The sequence below is a fragment of the Syngnathus leptorhynchus genome, chromosome 5 (assembly GCF_054491065.1).
Source record: "Syngnathus leptorhynchus isolate UIUO chromosome 5, UIUO_Slep, whole genome shotgun sequence".
Lineage (NCBI taxonomy): Eukaryota > Metazoa > Chordata > Actinopteri > Syngnathiformes > Syngnathidae > Syngnathus > Syngnathus leptorhynchus.
Window position 1 is genome coordinate 18,285,940 of NC_141199.1, and position 17,704 is coordinate 18,303,643.

Here is a 17,704-nt window from a genome sequence, read left to right on the forward strand (position 1 = left end):
AGCGCTTGTCCAACTCGCGACGCGTCGCCATGCAAAAGCTACAGTTGGCGATGAGCAATGTTGAAACGCGCGGGCGGGCGGGCGGTGCGGTGCGCAGTTGGCCTCCCCCTTCATTCAAAAGCAGAACGACTTGAAAACCAAACTTCGTTCCAGCAGCGACACTCGAATCATATTTGGTGACCAGAAATCAGCTATCTCTGGCGCCATCTTGCGACACGAGTGAGACGTACACGAAACAACCACACCCAAGTAAAGACGACCGACGGTTTTCTTGCAGAGCACGAGATGGATGGCTGCGGTCGGTCGGTCGGTCGGTCTGTCTGTCTGTCGGAGAGATTGTGAAGACGACTCCGAGTCACTCTTTGAAGGGATGACGAGTCAAGTGGATTGGAAAGGCTCCAGGGTGGCACCCCGGCCACATCCGTAACAGTCCGGCTGCTACCCGGCCGGCCGGCCGCTCCGTCGGCGCCTAGCGATCAAAGGAGCAAGTGTTCCAGAACAAAGATTCCCCAAAACAAAGCAAAAAATAATCAACCTAATCCAACTTTATTACTCAACCAATCTCCCCTGTTTTATCCGATAAGAGCTCAAAACACGAGTGGTTCCTGTCATGAGCCCGAGAGCACTTCAAACCATCCATTTTCTATAGCGCTGGGGGTCGCGGGACTTCAAACCAACCAACCAACCAACCAACCAACCAACGAGCAGGCAAACAAACTGCACCATGAAACTAAAAAGTAGGGGCCCGCAATATTTCATCGTGGGGACATGGGAAATCTTGCGATTTGCTTTACGTTTATCTTTCATACTTTGTTGAGCTGCTTTGGGCTATTTGCAAAAAGATGGCGTGTGAAAATAACGCGTGACTCACAGCAAGACAAGGGACAGACAGGCGCACGGCCTTTTCTTCCCTTCATCCATCCAAGCTGGAATCAATTTCCGAGTTTGCGGAAGCATACGACGCCTCTCCCGGCACGGCACGGCCCCGCCCCTTCGGCAGGGCGTGGGTTTATTTGGCCTGCGGTGACGTCACGCGGAGCAGAACTCCAGACGGACAACTTTTTCTTCGCACTCAAGCAGGCAGGCGGGAGGAAAGTTGAGCGAAGCAGCCGAACTTTTTTTTTTCTCTCTTTGCTCGCTCGCTCGTTCGCACTCGTCGCCATGTCCGGCGTGGCGTCCACCCTGGCCAAGAAGCGCGCCATGGCGGCGGGCTTCGGCTCCAATCAGCGGGCTGTCCCCTTCCTCAACCAGAACTTCGGCGCCTTGCGGGCCCAATGCCTGAGCAGCGGCAGACTGTTCTGCGACCCCACCTTCCCGGCCGCCCCCGAAGCACTCGGCTTCAAAGAGCTCGGACGCAACTCGTTCAAGACCCGCGGAGTCACCTGGAAGAGGCCAACGGTACGTCTGTGACTTCGCTCTCCCCACGAGTGACCGTGGGCAGGGCAGGGCAGGGCGCGGTCGGTCCCTCATCGGCAATAAAATTGGAAGGATTACGACTTGGAGGCGATTGAAGCCGTTGGTTTGTGTTGTGTCCAATCAGGAGCTGGTGTCCTCACCTGAATTCATCATGGGCGGAGCCACCAGGACCGACATCTGCCAGGGGGCGCTCGGTACGTGCCCGCTTCCCTGTCCGTACGTCCGCGCGTTCTTCAGCCTGCCTGCCTGCCTGCCTGTCTGCTTGCTTGTTTTTGCCAAGTGCTGCGACAGTTTGAAAATGATTTCTAATTGTTTGGATGTATACCTCACTTTGTCCAAACCTTCAGCAGTTGACGTTCTCCAATCGTCCGTCCCTCTTCCTCCCTCCCTTCCTTCACTTGCGCTGTTGGCACGCACCCGCACACGCACAAACAGGCGGCGGGACACACCCTCGCTCACCCTTTGTGTGTGCGTGTGTGTGCCCGATGAGTCACCAGCTGCGTGACTCACTTTTTGTTTTCACATGTCGAAATGTATTTTTCTGCCTGAAGCTTTTTTGTGTGCGTTTGTGTGTGTTGAGGTCTGCGGAGGAATGTTTGGCCCAGTGGAACCGCAACACACAAAATAGTGTTGTTGCAGCTCCTGTGCTGTGCTCCATGTTAAAGATGCCAATCATATACGTACATGTGTGTGTGAGTGAGTGAGTTGGAAAGAGGAAGTGGAAGTTGAACACCCCTCTGGTAGGCATGCTTGTCCGAGCTCGTAGCTGCGCATCAGAATGTGTGCGCACTTCCTGTCAATCATCCTTCCAGATGCAGGTCGAGAGCCCGTCTCATTTGTGGATTAACAGATGAAGCTTTCTGGGTGACACATCCGGTAGGGACTCTTGACGCCCGTGCCAAGAAAAAGACAAATCCATCGATTTCTTAAGAGTAAGCCCATTGAGATGCAGCATGTGATTTTCAAGAGGGACCCACCCAGAGTGTTTGCTCTCAGGCCTTGGTCACCACTCTGACTTGGCCTCAAATAAACTGACCTGAGGAAAGCGGACTCTTCTATGGTCACAGAGCAGCCCCGCTTTTGATGCCCACCCCCAAAAAAAGATTCAATCAATAAGATTGTTCCTATTCTGGGTGATCTTTGACATGTTTTAAGCGCCCATGCCACCGCATTCAAGGGGACCTGCAAGTCCAAAAAATCAAGTTCAAATAATCATGGAATGACTAATGGCAGCGGTCACAATGTTTGAATGAAAGTGCGCCGCCGTTTCCCCACGCACGCACGCACGCACGCACGCTCGCCATCCCTCGCCTGCACTCGCCATCCTTCAACGCTTAGCTCGAGTTAGCTTTGGACGCATCGGCCACGGACGTCCCTCTTATTTGGCGAGTCCAAATATTGACTGGTGATTGACAAGAAGTGAGTGGTGATTTTGTGGGCGTGTCCAACTGTTGTGGTGGCAACGCAGGTGACTGTTGGCTGTTGGCAGCCATCGCGTCGCTGACCCTCAACGAGTATGTGATGGCTCGCGTCGTTCCCGACGACCAAAGCTTTCACGACAACTACGCCGGGATCTTTCATTTCCAGGTCAGAAGTTGCTGAAAATGGCACTTGGAAGACCCGTGTCAACATTGTCATCACTCAACAAAACTCGTACTCAACACACACACACACACACACGTCATTGGTCTGCAATTTATTTGCCCTGCGATTGCACTGCCACTCCACAAGATAGCAGCAATGTATTTAAAACGCAGAGAGAGTTTTGCACGCGTGTACTTATTCCTGCTCTCGTGCACCTAGTTTTGGCAGTTTGGCGAGTGGGTGGACGTGGTGATCGACGACCGCCTTCCCGTGAAAGACGGCGAGCTTCTGTTCGTGCACTCGGCCGAGGGTCGCGAATTTTGGAGCGCTCTTCTAGAGAAGGCCTACGCCAAGTGAGACTCCGCCCGAGGCCGTTCGGCGACCCCCCCCCTCCCCAACCCCCGCTGCCTCAGCGCGTCCTAGCATCCGTGTGTCTGCGCGAGCAGGGTGAACGGCTGCTACGAGGCTCTGTCGGGGGGCTCCACCACGGAGGGCTTCGAGGACTTCACCGGGGGCATCGCCGAAAACTTTGACCTCCAACGAGCCCCCGCCGACCTCTTTGAAATCCTGCAAAAGGCCTTGGAAGCGGGGGCCCTCCTGGGCTGCTCCATCGACGTCAGTAACTGGCGGTCACGCCGCACGGAGCGAGGGTGGGGCCGATGATGACAGGAGTGTGCGTGCCATCAGATCACCAGCGCGGCAGACTCGGAGGCGGTGACGCGTCAGAAGCTGGTCAAGGGTCACGCCTACTCCTTGACGGGTGCCGTGGAGGTCAGACGCGCTGTCCTGTCTGGCCGGGTGCGGCCGCACTCGGGTGACCTCTCTTTTGTGGGCAGGTCAACTACCGAGGGCGTCAGGAGAAGCTGGTCCGTGTCAGGAACCCGTGGGGTCAAATGGAGTGGACCGGCGCCTGGAGTGACGGGTACGAGGGCGGCCGCGTCACGGCGCGGGGCGGGAGGCCACGGCGGCGCGCGTGACCCCTCGCCCTCTTCCCGCAGGTCGTCCGAGTGGGACTCGGTGCAGGGAGACTGTCCCCACGCCAACGCCGAGGACGGAGAATTCTGGTGAGCAATAGCGCCCGCATCTCGTCCTGGACGTGCGCCCGGAGTGAGCGCTCTCTTTTTACGTTTGACCAAGGATGTCGTACCGAGACTTCCTGGGTCACTACTCCCGCGTGGAGGTGTGCACTTTAACCCCCGACACCATCTTGGACGACTCGGTGAAGCACTGGAGCGTGAACAAGTTCGACGGCTCGTGGCGACGCGGCTCCACGGCCGGCGGCTGCAGGAACAACCCCTGTGAGTTGACCTAGCGCGCTAGCTTGGCTTCATTCATCGGTGACGCGGCGGCCTGCGCGCTGGCAGACACCTTCTGGATGAACCCGCAGTTTGTCATCAAGTTGGACCCCGAGGACGACGACCCGGACGACGGGGAGGTGGGATGCAGCTTCGTGTTGGGCTTGATCCAGAAGAACCGAAGAAAGCTCAGGAAGCAGGGGGAGGATATGCACACAATCGGATTTGCCATCTACGAGGTGAGCCGCCGCCGCCGCCGCCACCCCCCTGGCGTGGAGCCTTCTTTCCGTAGCTAAACTTGTGCGTGTTTCAGCTTCCCAGACAGGTGAGCAGCGCACGCACGCACGCACGATTGAAAGAGAGGGAGTCGCGTGCCTCGGTAACGGAGCCGTTTGCGCCTCAGTTCCACGGCCAGCAGCAAGTGCACCTGGACAAGAACTTCTTCCTGACGCACGCTCAGACGGCTCGCTCTGAGACCTTCATCAACCTGCGCGAGGTCAGCACCAGGTTCAAGCTGCCGCCCGGCGAGTACCTAGTGGTGCCCTCCACCTTCGAGCCCCAACTCAACGGCGACTTCTGCATACGCGTCTTCTCCGAGAAGCAAAGCCAGACGGTGTAAGCGCGCGCGCCCGCCCGCGTCAAAGGCGCCGCTGTCTGTCCGCCGAGCGGCAGCGACTCCAGTCTGTTTGCAGGCGGCAAACAACATGTCGGTGCAACCCAACAAGGCTGCCCTTGTTGTCACTCATCTGCTTGACATTTTCAGGCCCTTTGACGACCCGGTCAGCGCAGACCTTGATGATGTGAGTCAAGAAATAGCGTGAAGCGATCTCTGTTGGGCGCAGTTCTCGCAAAATGTCAGCAAATTTCAATCGTGACACCTCACTCGAGTGGCTATGACTAGTGCTCCCCCTAGTGGTAGGCAAAAGACTCACCGTCACTCGGCTCAAATGTGAAATACAATCCTTAAGTGTTGTTTGTCGGCGCAAAGATGTAGAAAATGATCATTCTTTTGCAAAATATCTGGCCATTGTGACAAACTAAAGTCAGACGTCAAGAGATTCCCTATTTAACTGACGACAGACCCATAAAATGGGAATTTGACCGCGCCGGCCGCCCGCCCGCCCGCCCGACAGCGACCGTACGGAAATGACGAGAATGTGCGCCATTGACATTGGCTAACGTGACTTTGCCTCGACAGGAAACCGTTCCAGAGGAGGAGGTTGACGCGGCTTTCCGAGGCCTGTTCGCCAAGCTGGCGGGACCGGTACGTCGCTCGCTCGCGCTCACATGCTAACAGTAGCGGAAAAGCTAACACGTGCGCCGCTTCAGGACATGGAGATCTCCGCGGCGGAACTGCGGACCATCATGAACAAGATCGTCGCCAAGCGTGAGTTTCCAGACTCCCGAGCGAGCGAGTCAGACGGCAAAGAGACGGCAAACGTTTCACGGTCTCTCCGCCGACAGGAAGCGACATCAAGACGAGCGGCTTCAGCACGGAGACGTGCAGAGTCATGGTTAACCTCATGGACGTATCCTTCCTCTTCGCGGCACATATCCTAAGCTAAGACGCGCCGTGATTCTTGACACCGTAGCAGGAGAGCAGCAATGGGAAGTTGGGTCTGTCAGAGTTTGCCACCTTGTGGAAAAAAGTGCAACGCTACCTGGTAGGAGGGCAACTTTGAACCTGTGGGCACGTGTGCTCCGTGTCACCTTCTCTCGCTCTCGCACAGTCCATCTACAAGAAGAACGACACGGACAACTCCGGCACGATGAGCACGCCCGAGATGAGAGTGGCCTTCAAAGACGCCGGTCAGTCCCGGCACGCTAAAGGCTTATGCTGAGCCAGATCAGTGGCATCATTCAAGTTGTTTTGAGAATCAGTCTTCCCCTTGGCTGCTAGGTTTCACCCTGAACAACGCCATCTACCAGCTGTTGGTCGCCCGCTACGCCGAGCCAGACTTGACGCTGGACTTTGACAACTTTGTGGGCTGCTTGATGAGGCTGGAGATCATGTTCCGTAAGCTAATCGCACTTGCGCTAGTTAGCGAGAGCTAAGCTCAGTACGTTGCCAAAAGAAAACCGCTAAGCTAAGTGGAAAAACACAAGTCTAAAGTGTAACAAATTGTGCGCTTAGGAATTTTCAAGAAGTTTGACCCGAATGACAGCGGATCTATCCAGCTCAACTTCAATGAGGTCAAAGTTCATCTCAAGGAATCAAAATTGTGTGCGCGCGCGCGTCGGAGGTGTTGTCATAACATGTTGTCTCTTTCTCTCCTTAGTGGTTGAACTTCTCCATGATCTGAATGCCCGTCAAACAACTTCCTGTCTCGACAATTTCACTTCATTTGCCTTTGCCAGAGCACGAAAAATTTCAACCAATAAAAGCCGTTGAACATTCCTTACCGTGAGGCCTCAAATGGCGACGTTCGCACGGAGACTTACACTGGCCGAGCTCATGAAGATCAGTTGGTTTAAAGTAGTTTGTTTCAAAAAAAAACAACTACATACTCAATACACACGCGAACATACACAAAGGCTATGTCCAAATTGGCTGGCTTAGTCCTCGACGACCCGGGCCAGGGCTGAGCTTCCGTGCACAATTTGGACACAGAGCGTGGAAAAAGAGCCCTCTGTCTCTCTCTCAGGGACACTACATATTCAGAAAGCTTGCTGTAAGTACGACACAATTCGCTATGAAGCTATTTTCATCGACACTCCCAAGACAAGAGGAAGATAAGCTGCCTATGCGCCAATGCAACCTTGGCTCAAGGTTAGAGTGGACGACTGGGCTCCAAGGCCTCGTGAATTTTTACACCGATGGCCGGTCGAGTGAAGTGACGTCGATGCAGTGATGTGAACTGAAAACGCCGCGGGAAAATCAACGCCTTTGGACTGGCAACGCGAGAAGGCTGCCTGCCGATGGATGGATGGATGGATGGATGGATGGATGGCTTCGCTTTAGCACATGCACTGCTACATGAAAGTTTACTGACGACATTGATTGTAATATTCCATGCATTTAACGATACAAAATAACTTCCCATAAGACAGCGTGATTTGTACCGACTGCGTCAAGACATGCCGCTCGCTATCCACCTGCATGAATTGATTTGGTGAAAGGAAGGAAATACTTTGAACATACATGTCTTTATTTATGAAAATGAAGGAAATGTTTGCCAAACTGTCTTGTGCTCAACGCGAAGAACAAAGCCATCTTTGTTGTCGACATTCGCATCGACGCTTCAAGCATCGCTTTCTTTGTCACAAGCAAGCAACATCGTTTTGATCAGCTCTGTTAGCATTAGCCTCGCTTGGCCACGCCAAGTCAAGAAAGTGATCGTTCCTACGCCGGCCGGTTCAGGAGCGGCTCGCTCCGTCCCTGCCGGTGTCCAGGGGTCCGAGAAGGGTGGCGTGTGCCTCCAGCAGGGTGACGTCGGCGTCAGCCCCGAGGAAGCGTCCGGTGAGCTCGGCGTCGTGGAGCCTCAGGCGAACCCTGGTGCCCCTCTGTAGCTTGTCGCCGGACGCCGGACGTCGACACACGGCGTGGAACTTGGCGCCGAAGTCGACGTACAGGTCGTCGCCGACGACGTGGAATATCTTCCCGACCACCGTCTTGTCTTTACCCGGCCCCATCTGGACCAGAGGGCTGCGGCGAAGGAGCTCGGCGAACGTGGAGTCTTCTTCTCGGGCCGACGACGCTCCGGCAGAGGGTTCGCGGTGACGGAGCTCCGACTGGGAGATGAAGGCGGCGGCGAAGCCCGACTTGGGCTTGTCGGAAGAGGTTCCGGAACCGGAGCAGAAGGGGCTCCGCTGCGGGACCGCCGCAACCAGACCAAGCGCCCGGCGGCCGACGAGCGCGACCTTCCACACGGCCGACATTTTGTCACTCGCTCATTAGCGCCACTCAGCGGAGACGGGAAGCGTGCGCGCTCGGCTGGATGCTCACTCACGCAATCAAAAACGTGTTGTTGTTTTTTGCTGACGTTATTTTGCTTTGTGTTTTGTAAAAAAAAAAAAAAAAGAGAGAGCATCGGGAAATATTTGCGCTCTATGGCCAAAGGCGGTGGCTGGCTGGCTGGCTGGCTGGATGGGATGTTTTGAAAGGTGACTAATCATAAGTGATAAATTCCAGATGGGGGCGGTAAAGGGCCCAAAGTCATTAGCCAATCGACTGAAGGAAGACGAAGAAGACGGAAACAAAGCGGAAACAGAAGCAAGGCCAACACCGAGTAACGTCAACATGGAAACCACCACGGAGGTTTTTGTTTGCGGCCCGGGCCGCTTGCGCTTTTCCCCGTGTGTTTTCCCACAAGGCTCGTCGGTCGGAGATGTTCTGGAGCGGTTTGTCCAACAATGGGTGAGTTTGGACGGCTAAATCTATCGCCTTTAAGCTGGTGCGCCAAGCCAACAGTTAGCATATTAACACTTGAGCGTCCTCTCAGATGCTTTGGAATGCTAGAAAAAAAAATCGCCTCTTAAACGTACACACTGTCATATTTAGACTTGACAGTTTGACGTTCCATAGACTTGAATGTATTTTCCCAACTAATTTGGCGTAATGTGTGCCCAAGATGTTATTTTATGGCCACGAAAATATAACAGCTGAACAAAATCGACAGGAATTTGTGGCTACAGATTAACTTGCCTTCGGACATACCCTTGTTTCCACAAGTATCTACATAGCAACAATAGTATTCAATGTCGTCCAACACACACACACACACACACACACACACACACACACACACACACACACACACACACACACACACACACACACACACACACACACACACACACACACACTTTTGTGGTCGTGATCCACAAGCTTGGAACACACTTTTGTGGAATTGATTTGTGTAGGCCTTAATCGCAAGAGTGTCTCCAAGGGCTTGAGGGCCCCACAGCTGACAAATACTAATGAAATCCCCCGACGTTATTGGCCACGAATCCATTTTAAATGGTAACAAAATTGCGCGGCCTAGCCGAGCATAGATAACGCCCGCTAACGCCCTCTAATGCACAATGTGGTCATCTCATTTCAAGTCCCACCGTGCTAAACGTCACGGGCGTCTTCGACGACGCCCTGTCCGATCCGTCGTGCTAACGCTAATATTGAAGAGGTGACGTGACTTTCAGGCGCCGGCGTCGCCGCTCGATTTCTACGTCAGCAGAGACGGCCGCGTGACCCGGTCGGACGAGCGTCTGCGGGGCGGCGCCGTCTATCGGCTGGCGCCCCGCCTACCGGGAGGCAAAGGAGGTGAGCGAGCGGGGTTTGGGGCGGAAGATGCTTAGCCACCCGACCTCTGACCCGACCCGACCTCTCCGCTCCCGGCAGGCTTCGGCTCCATGCTGCGAGCGCTCGGCGCTCAGATCGAGAAGACGACCAATCGCGAGGCCTGTCGAGACCTGAGCGGACGCCGCCTGCGAGACGTCAACCACGAGAAAGAGTGAGTGATCAAATGTGCCCGTTCAACGAACGGCTCGTCGGCAATGGCCTCGGCGAGCCAGCGAGCGAGCGAGCGCTTTGGAATCCGAGTCGTCCGGCCATGTTTTAACTCGGAAGGTCCCAGCCTCTTGACAGCCTCCTTTTTACTGGATGAGACTCCAAAAGTATTTGGTCGCGTCAAAGTTGGGGCGCAAGCTACAATGTGATGTTTAGTGGCCTCGCTTGAATATTTTGCCAATCGCAGCAAATGGGTTCTCGTCTGCCAAAAAGCGCCTCGGCGCTACGTGCCGTCGACCGACTCGTACCGTCGGACGGTCCCGTCTGACTCGGTAATACTCTGCAGGATGGGCGAGTGGCTCAAGCAGCAAGCGGAGCGCGAGGCGGAGAAGGAGCGGCGGCGCGCCGAGCGTCTGCAGAGGAAAACGGCCGAGCCCGCGCATCAGTTCAGCGACCCCGCCTACCAGAGCCAGTGCCACAGCCTGGCTGAGAGGCTGGAGGACTCCGTGCTCAAAGGTTTCACGCCCGCCAGCTCGCTTGAGATACGGCGCTCAAAGAAACCGCATTGTCTATTTTGGCCAGGTCTGCAAGCGGCGGCCTCCAAGCGAGCGGGCCCCGCCCACAACCATCCTCCAACTAAGAAGAAGAAGAAGAAGATGGCGGCGGGGGCGTGTTTTTGGTGAGCGCCGTCCCCATGACGTCCAGCGGAAAAATGCGCTGATGTCTGGCTGTTGTCACGGCAACAGGACCGGCTTGGACGATCTGAGCTCGGAGGAGGCCGAGGAGGAGCGCGTCGAGTCTACGGACGAGGAGGAGGCGGAGCCTGCGACCGCCGTCGAGGGGTAGGATGGCGGCTCATTTGATTTGGATTGGGGCAACCGGCAAACGTTTTGTGCTCAGGACGCCGGAGGTGGAGGAGACGGCAACTCCTGAGGAGAAACTGGGCACGGCGGCCAAATGCTCACCTGCGGGCCCGCAGGTAATAGCCGCTGACGAGGAGCCGACCCTCCGTGCGTGGTGTTACTCCACAGCCAATGAACCAATGAGGGACTTGTGTGCGTGCGTGCGTGCGTCCAGTCACTCAGCCTAACCCACCTCAAAATTCAACCAACAGCACTTCGATGTCTTATGATTCCCGATCTGGATGTGTACAACAATTCAAACCTGACAAGATGGCAATATGTTGTATTCGGGCTGTGTTTGGTCTTATGAATAAAATGTATTATTCCGCCCGGACCTGTGGCCGAGAGATGGACTGGCGACTGAGCCCCTTTGATTCATTTTACATTGCAAAGCTCATTCAAATCAAGTGTTCCTTCTCTTTTTGCTCCAGTGCAACCCCACAAATTGAAAGCTGTACTCTGTGTGTTCCACAGCACGCCCCGGCGGGAGATGCTCTCGGCGAGGCGGTGGCGTCCGTCTGAATGGAGAAGCGCCAAAGCAGCGGCGGCTGCCGACTTGCCTTTTTTTCCTTTTTGTCCTTTTCAACTTGCGTCTTTGAACTTGCTTTTTTTTTTTTCCCCCCCCCCTTATTCAACTGGCGTCTTTGAACTTGCTTCTTGTCTCTTTCAACTGGCGTCTTTGTTTTTGGAGGGCCTCAGAATCCGAGGGGCTCCCAGGCGCTGACCTGCGGCTCCTCGGCTTCTCGGAAGCACTGGACCACGTCGCCGGGCAAGAAGGTGACGTTCCCGTCGGCCGACAGGCCGCACTCGCCGCCCGCCTTGGCCGTGTTGACGTCCTCCTTGTGATGCTTCAACGCCAGCAGGCCTCCTAAAAGCACACGCAACGCAATCTTGACTTGACTGCGTTCAATAAAAGGAAGCCAGGCCAGGCCAGACCAGATCAGACCAGCTCTCTGTCTCAATTCCACTTTGGAGATGATTTTGGACACGTGTTAACACCGGTGGGACACGGCATGCTCAAAAGGTGAGAGAGAGATCAAAGAGCAAGCGCTCACCCTCCCACAGCGTCTCGCCGCCGCGAATCAGCCGAAACTTCATCTTGCGCTCCAGCTGACCCTTGACAACGCGGCAGCCGGCCACCGCCATCTTCTTTTTACCCGCCGTCACGTCAAAGACGGCCAGGACCGTGGCCTCGCCTGGGGGCGGAACCAAATCGTCAAGGGGCGGAAGCAGTCACACGCGTACGCCGGCCGTGGCTCCTCACCCAGGACCTGACAAGTGAGCAGCGGCGGTAGCTTGTCGCCGATCTCGGCCTTGAGCTCGTCCACCATTTTGTAGATGATGTCGTGAAGCCTGACGGGAATGTTGCGGCGCGACGCCGTTTGCCGGATGCCTTTGTTCGCCGCCACGTTGAAGCCGTACACGCTGCCTGGGGGCGGAGAGGCCGACATTGCGACTTTTGCCTTTGTGTCACGGAAGATAGCTAAGCGCCAACATTGTCATTGGCTACGACGCACGCATCCGCTTTGGCTACCTCCAAAGGTTTCCGCCATGTTGAGGTCGTTTTCGGAGATGTCGCCGATGCCAAAGTGCACCACGTCCAGGCGGCACTGATGGTCGGCGTCGTAGGTGTCAAGGATGTTCAAGATGGCCTCCAAGGAGCCGTCCGCGTCAGCTGGCGGGGGGCACACAGACAGAAACGTGAAAAATTCTGCCACTTTTATTTTTCTGCGTGTTGTCGTTTATTGCGTGGTAGTTTTGTTTTTTTTGATTTTCTGGTGAAATTTCTTTGAGTGAATGTTGAGTTGATTTCCGTCGTATCGCAATGTGGCAATGGTGCGCTGAAAGTGACGTCACCCACCGTGTCTTCATACTCGCGAGAACCGCCTGGCCTTTCGGTGATTGTTTACAACAGGGATAGGCAATTCCGCTCCGCGAGGGCCGCTGTCCTGCATGTTTTCTAGGTCTCCGTGCTGCTGCAACACACCTGATTCAAATGATCGGGATTGTTATCCAGCTTCTGCAGACCTTGCTAATGATCTATCTGACCATTTCAATCAGGTGTGTCGCAATGACACAGAAAAGATGCAGGACAGCGGCCCTCCAGGACCGGAATTGCCTAGCCCTGGTTTACAACTTGTGGCGGACGCGTGTTCAGATGGGAGTTCGACGTGAGTGTGTTCAACGCCGCTGTGACCGTATGCGTCTTTGACACCGACTGAGTACGCGATATTGTTAATACGCTCATATTGTCCGTCACGGAGTTGCCGTTTGTAACCCGTTTGGCTCGCGCCTTAAATAACAATGAGCGAATGCTCACACGTCCTTTTTCGTAGGTCGGGGAGAAGCACAAGCGAGAACGGCGCACTTATCTGCGCGCTTGTGCTACTTTGCCTGTCTTTTCTTCATGGTGCGTGCGCCGCCATGACATGGCGTTCAATGGATGCGATTTGCATTCCCCTAATGTAGCCACAGCGGGACGGACAAAACACTTGAATGCGCGTTCTTATCAAATGGAGAGGGTTCTTTTTCAGGGAGCATTAGCCATTAATGGCACCCAACCACTGCAGAAGCCGTTTGGAAAGAGGCCCATGGTGGCAAATTGTGTAGCCACACAAGTGCCACTTTCAAATTCCAATACCTTTGATGACCAGCGGCAGGCCCGCGTGCGCCGGCGCCGTTTTCTCTCCGGGCCTATTGGAAAACTTGCTCTTGTTGCTTCGGTAAAGTAGCGACTTCCTCTGCCGCCAACCGAGATGCGCCAACTCCGCCCTCTCCTTCCTGTAGGTGTCGTCGTGCTCTCGCCGCTTGGCCTCCACGGCGCTTTGCTCTGCCCCCTGCCGCTCCAGCTCCTCCTCCTGACTCCGCCACGTCACCACCTCCTTGGCTCGCCGCTGCTGACAAGAGTCCGCCGTCAGCTCGGCGTAGCGTCGTTTGCTAGGCCGCATCGCTATTCGAAGCTTTGGAATAACCTCAACATCCGCGCTAACGTCGAAGACGGCGCTTCGCAGCGTATGCAAACGACAAACAAGCGAGCGACGGCTTTGACGTCAGACAACCGAACATTTGGCCCATTTTCTCACGCGCAAGACGTGGACCACACCGGGAACTGAATAGTGAGGGAATCACATTCGCGCGCTTGAAATAACGCTCCGCTCTTGGATATGAGGTGTCGTAGCTGAAAGGAGTGGACGCCAAATGAACACCTACCTCCGACTCCACCTCCAAGACCACGTCGCCGGCGGAGGGCACATCCTTCCAGCCCGCGACCTCCACCGCCACGCCGGGTCCCGCCTCCTCCACCGCGCAGCCGTGCTCGTCCCACAGGTGGCGCACCTTGGCCCAGGTCTTGCCCGCCACCAGCACGCAGCCTCGCCGCAGCGCCCCCCGCTGCACCAGCATGGTGGTCACGGGACTGAGGGGCGACAAGCACCGGGCAGGTCAAGTCGCCGAGCAGACAAGGGGGGGGGGTCTGCAACCTGTGGCTCTCAAGCAAAGACCTCTCCCTTCCTTTTACAAAATGGGGGCGAAAGAGGTAACCCGCCTCGCAAATAGGTAGCATACGCGTCAAAGCCAAATGTTCCGAACCGAGACTGATGCTATTTTGAGAGCTGAGGCGCACGCGGACAGCCGTCCTGGGCGTTTTTGGTGCTTTTTTTTGCCCGGTCCAGCCAAAAGGCTCTTATTGAGAAGCCAAGGTTGGCGAGCCCCGCCCGCCCGCAGTGGCGAATGAGGGAAGGCCGGTACCCCACCCTTTGCCCTTGTCCGTAGAGCTCTCCACCACCAGGCCCTCGGCAGCGCCGTCGGGTTCCGCCTTCAGCTCCAGAATCTCAGCTAGGGCCGCCGTGGCCTCGACCAGAGCCGCCAAATTGTGCCCCTTCAGGGCCGACACTTGCACGGCCTGGACGTCGCCCCCAAAGTCCTCGCACACCACGTCGTGGGCCAGCAGTTCTCGTGTGACCCGCCGGGGATCGGCACGAGCCTTGTCGCATTTGTTGACCGCCACGATGATTGGAACTGCGAGCGAGACGACAGCCGCACGTGCAGAGTGTTCACCGAGGCGGCAAAAAGGCGCACCAAGAGTATTGCCTCCGCACAGCAAAAATGAGTGAGGTGTGGGCGGAGCGGCACAAGCAACATATTTGGTCCTACGGCAATAATAGCCCAAACACTCCTTGTCAAGTCCGGTACGGTTTGGCCTGTACCTTCCGCCCTCTTGGCGTGCCGGATGGACTCCACCGTCTGGTCCATGACGCCGTCGTCGGCGGCCACCACCAGGATGACGATGTCGGTGGCGCCGGCGCCGCGGGCCCTCATGGCCGAGAAGGCGGCGTGACCCGGCGTGTCCAGGAAGGTGATCCTCTCGCCCGTCGCCAACTCCACTGCGGCTCAAAAACAGCGCGACGACCGGCAATAAAGCAGCGGCAGCGGAGTTATCGCGGCAAACTTTGGTCACATGGGCTCTATATATAAGATCCCGTTGAGTCGGTGTGCTGTTCAGGCACAATTGCCTGAAATATTTGGGCTGCGCGATCGGGCGGTCAACCGCCATCTTCTCGTCGCGTTGAAGCCGCTCACAAAATGGAATGGCCACGCTACCTGCGAAGGCGCCGATGCGCTGCGTGATACCGCCGGCCTCGGCCGCCGCCAGCTGGCTTTTCCTCAGGCTGTCCAGCAGCGTGGTCTTGCCGTGGTCCACGTGGCCCATGATGGTGACCACCGGGGGGCGCCGCACCAGCCTGGCGGGATCCACCGGGGGTCTGCGCACACAGAATCGAGGGGAAAAAAAAAGCGGAAGGCCTGCCCGGGCAGAAGGGCAATGTCGTCGCTGCGGACGTCAAACGAGGCCGGTAGCAAGTAGCGCTACCGCCTGGCTCACCTGGGCACGGCGTCTCTGTTGTGGCGCTGCGGCGTCTGGCTCAGCTTCTCCCAGCGGAACTTCATGCCCGAGCGCATCACCGCTTCCTTGATTTGCCGCTCGTCCAGCACCGAGGCGGTGTCCGTCGGCGGGTCCGTCAGCGCCTCCAACACGTGATCTACACACAGCACAGTACAGCCGCAACTGTCTACTCAGGCAGCCAGCCAACCAGGCAGCCAGCCAGCCAGCCAGGGCTCCCTGCGCTCTCCGCCATCTTCCAAAGCAATGCAGTTGTCTCCGTTGCGCAAGTCGCACATGAGTTTGCTCGTCGCCCCGCCCTCAAAGTGAACGAGCGCAAATTGCGCCCGCCTGCTTTTGTACGTACATCAGCGCAGAGCCGGCCGGCAATGTGGAGGAGAAAATTTTTTGACAGGCGACCACGTTGGCACGGACTCGCTAGCACCTTCCAACATAATAAATGTCCTCCCACATTAGCAGCCGCGCGCGCGCTCGCTCACATACACCAACTTGGTCATCTTGGTCGCCCTCCCCCTTCAGATTGATCAATTGATCGCAATTTACCAGGAGCTTTCTTCATGGCTCGTGCGAGAGCCTCCACTGTCATGGATTGCCTGATCTCCACTTCCTGCTTGTTGGCGCTCACCTTTGGCCTCTGCTCCGTCCTCTGACCTTTGAACTGCTGGGTTAGGGTTGTTACAGGTGAGGGGTGATGCCGGCAGAGATGAGGAGCGCTCGCTCGATCGCTCGCTCGCTCGCTTACCTGCTTGGAGGCCAGCAGAGGGGCGGCGGCGGCGGACACGGGACGCCAGAGCAAGGGCGGAGGGAGAATGCGGCGGGACGGACGACGAACGCCGCCCCTCGCCGCCGCCCGTGACGTCAGCGTCATCATCTGTAGCATGGTCACTGACGGCCGAGCGAGAGGAAAGAAAAGACAACGTCACTTCGGAGCGTGGCCGCCTGGACCCCGACGACCCGACCCGGCCAAGTGGCCGCACGCAGAGGCTGAAATCTGCTTGGATGCCAAAATGGCAAACGGGAACATTACCAAACGTCGCACTGGGAGCAATAGGATGTGCCTCAGGCCATCACGTCAAAAAACAGCTCATTATTTCATTCGATAATAAAGATGTCGCACTTTTTGGCGATTGCAATATGCGACACCCCCATATCGTGCAGTCCTGCTTGAAATTGATCGCGTCTTCGAGTATCATTTGAAGTATCCAGAGATCGGGCAGAGTGTCCTCTTTTTGGAATTTCACCCGGCCGGCGCGAGTGTGCGCACGTACACACACCCGCTCCCACATCCGCGTGTACGCTCCCGGCCGGCTACGCGCACGCACATACATTCGTAACTACACGAGCATGAGCACGCTCAAGTCAAGTCAAGTGGATTTTTATAGCCCTAAATCACAAGCAGTCTCAAAGGGCCTCCCTCACATATCCCCCAAAAATGGACCATTATTCTCAAAGCATCCCCTGATCTTAAGCTCCCAATCGCACGTTTCGGGAATGCGCTTGAGAGGAAAATGTTTGGAAATGTCTCTCATTTTGTACGCAGACAGAACACACCATTTAGTCAAATGATCATACACACGTGAACGGAAAAAGTTGAGCATATCAACCAACGTCCCGTTGGGACGTACCTTTTCGTTTTTAATCCATTGATGGCGCAAATCTGATCTGGTGACAAATAGGCGTCAAGAAATGTCCGGAAAGATGGCAAAAAGTGTGACGGACGGAATGTTTTGTAGCTGGGTCCAAGTTCACAGAATGCGATGCGTCCTCGAAAGTCAATCCGAAGACTGGGTCCTTCGCCTGAAAGCTCCGCCCTCGTGGACTGCATAGGGCGTCGCGAATTTGGACAGGCGGAATAGCCCCGTACAAATTGATAGCATCGTCCTTCGACGCCCGCACGATATGTCGACGACATGGCGTCATTTCCGGCGCGACCAGACCGGACCGCCGGGTGTCTCCCGTCACGCTACTCGGCGTTGAATATGCCCTGGTTTCTTTGGAGACAGACGGGCCGTGGATTTAGGCATTGAAAATGTCACCTTCATTTCAGCTCTATGTTGGACACCTACTGGCAGTTGTGCTTGCTTGTTCTGAGTACCTACTATATTTTAAAGACTCATGATAAGAAACAAGCCCTGGAAACGAATGCCAGTTTCAAGGCCGTGTG

The 17,704-nt window shown here is 55.9% G+C and overlaps 4 protein-coding genes across 8 annotated transcripts; 2 read left to right on the plus strand and 2 right to left on the minus strand.

Moving 5' to 3' along the window:
- The first annotated feature begins 1,015 nt into the window (after nucleotides 1–1,015).
- Nucleotides 1,016–6,693, plus strand: LOC147057570 (calpain-2 catalytic subunit-like). The gene is made up of 21 exons (XM_085911084.1): nucleotides 1,016–1,398; nucleotides 1,541–1,610; nucleotides 2,885–3,003; nucleotides 3,220–3,353; nucleotides 3,447–3,615; nucleotides 3,688–3,771; nucleotides 3,837–3,922; nucleotides 3,999–4,064; nucleotides 4,138–4,298; nucleotides 4,365–4,534; nucleotides 4,609–4,620; nucleotides 4,699–4,910; nucleotides 5,059–5,095; nucleotides 5,494–5,559; nucleotides 5,625–5,682; nucleotides 5,760–5,824; nucleotides 5,891–5,959; nucleotides 6,026–6,104; nucleotides 6,196–6,312; nucleotides 6,430–6,488; nucleotides 6,575–6,693. Exons 1-21 carry the CDS (start codon nucleotides 1,162–1,164, stop codon nucleotides 6,596–6,598), a joined length of 2,094 nt encoding a protein of 697 aa, XP_085767210.1. The 5' UTR covers nucleotides 1,016–1,161; the 3' UTR covers nucleotides 6,599–6,693.
- Nucleotides 6,694–7,426: 733 nt separating this feature from the next.
- Nucleotides 7,427–8,343, minus strand: mrps28 (mitochondrial ribosomal protein S28). Its single transcript, XM_085911101.1, has one exon. It carries the CDS (start codon nucleotides 8,172–8,174, stop codon nucleotides 7,653–7,655), a length of 522 nt encoding a protein of 173 aa, XP_085767227.1. The 5' UTR covers nucleotides 8,175–8,343; the 3' UTR covers nucleotides 7,427–7,652.
- sde2 (SDE2 telomere maintenance homolog (S. pombe)) lies at nucleotides 7,550–11,583 on the plus strand. Of its 2 annotated transcripts, none has more exons than XM_085911095.1 (8): nucleotides 7,550–8,652; nucleotides 9,435–9,555; nucleotides 9,634–9,745; nucleotides 10,088–10,257; nucleotides 10,324–10,420; nucleotides 10,488–10,583; nucleotides 10,642–10,720; nucleotides 10,856–11,583. In XM_085911095.1, the coding sequence occupies exons 1-8, from the start codon at nucleotides 8,428–8,430 to the stop codon at nucleotides 10,871–10,873; spliced, it is 918 nt and encodes a 305-aa protein (XP_085767221.1). In that variant the 5' UTR covers nucleotides 7,550–8,427; the 3' UTR covers nucleotides 10,874–11,583. The 2 variants fall into 2 exon arrangements, with proteins under 2 accessions (XP_085767221.1, XP_085767219.1); XM_085911093.1 differs by having other exon boundaries at nucleotides 7,552–8,652; nucleotides 11,118–11,583.
- Nucleotides 10,487–17,444, minus strand: mtif2 (mitochondrial translational initiation factor 2). 4 transcript variants are annotated; one of them, XM_085911087.1, is made up of 13 exons: nucleotides 17,166–17,444; nucleotides 16,283–16,425; nucleotides 16,166–16,198; nucleotides 15,523–15,679; nucleotides 15,243–15,403; nucleotides 14,849–15,025; nucleotides 14,396–14,660; nucleotides 13,854–14,058; nucleotides 13,285–13,537; nucleotides 12,178–12,318; nucleotides 11,908–12,072; nucleotides 11,699–11,839; nucleotides 10,487–11,511 (listed from the first exon to the last, which is right to left on the minus strand). In XM_085911087.1, exons 1-13 carry the CDS (start codon nucleotides 17,363–17,365, stop codon nucleotides 11,339–11,341), a joined length of 2,214 nt encoding a protein of 737 aa, XP_085767213.1. In that variant the 5' UTR covers nucleotides 17,366–17,444; the 3' UTR covers nucleotides 10,487–11,338. The 4 variants fall into 4 exon arrangements, with proteins under 4 accessions (XP_085767213.1, XP_085767215.1, XP_085767212.1 ...); XM_085911089.1 differs by having other exon boundaries at nucleotides 16,084–16,198; XM_085911086.1 differs by having other exon boundaries at nucleotides 16,166–16,201.
- Between the last annotated feature and the right edge of the window lie 260 nt (nucleotides 17,445–17,704).

Bases quoted from the DNA above. Each gene is read 5' to 3' on its own strand.
- LOC147057570 (XM_085911084.1), top strand. From the start codon at position 1,162: ATGTCCGGCGTGGCGTCCACCCTGGCCAAGAAGCGCGCCATGGCGGCG. The intron at 3,354-3,446 runs GTGAGACTCCGC...CTGCGCGAGCAG, and splicing joins CTAGAGAAGGCCTACGCCAA to GGTGAACGGCTGCTACGAGG. The intron at 3,923-3,998 runs GTACGAGGGCGG...CTCTTCCCGCAG, and splicing joins ACCGGCGCCTGGAGTGACGG to GTCGTCCGAGTGGGACTCGG.
- mrps28 (XM_085911101.1), bottom strand. From the start codon at position 8,174: ATGTCGGCCGTGTGGAAGGTCGCGCTCGTCGGCCGCCGGGCGCTTGGT.
- sde2 (XM_085911093.1), top strand. From the start codon at position 8,428: ATGGGGGCGGTAAAGGGCCCAAAGTCATTAGCCAATCGACTGAAGGAA. The intron at 9,746-10,087 runs GTGAGTGATCAA...AATACTCTGCAG, and splicing joins GACGTCAACCACGAGAAAGA to GATGGGCGAGTGGCTCAAGC. The intron at 10,584-10,641 runs GTAGGATGGCGG...TTTTGTGCTCAG, and splicing joins CCTGCGACCGCCGTCGAGGG to GACGCCGGAGGTGGAGGAGA.
- mtif2 (XM_085911086.1), bottom strand. From the start codon at position 17,365: ATGCAGTCCACGAGGGCGGAGCTTTCAGGCGAAGGACCCAGTCTTCGG. The intron at 15,680-16,165 runs GTGAGCGCCAAC...TGCTGTGTGTAG, and splicing joins GGACGGAGCAGAGGCCAAAG to ATCACGTGTTGGAGGCGCTG. The intron at 14,661-14,848 runs GTACAGGCCAAA...TCTCGCTCGCAG, and splicing joins GCACGCCAAGAGGGCGGAAG to TTCCAATCATCGTGGCGGTC.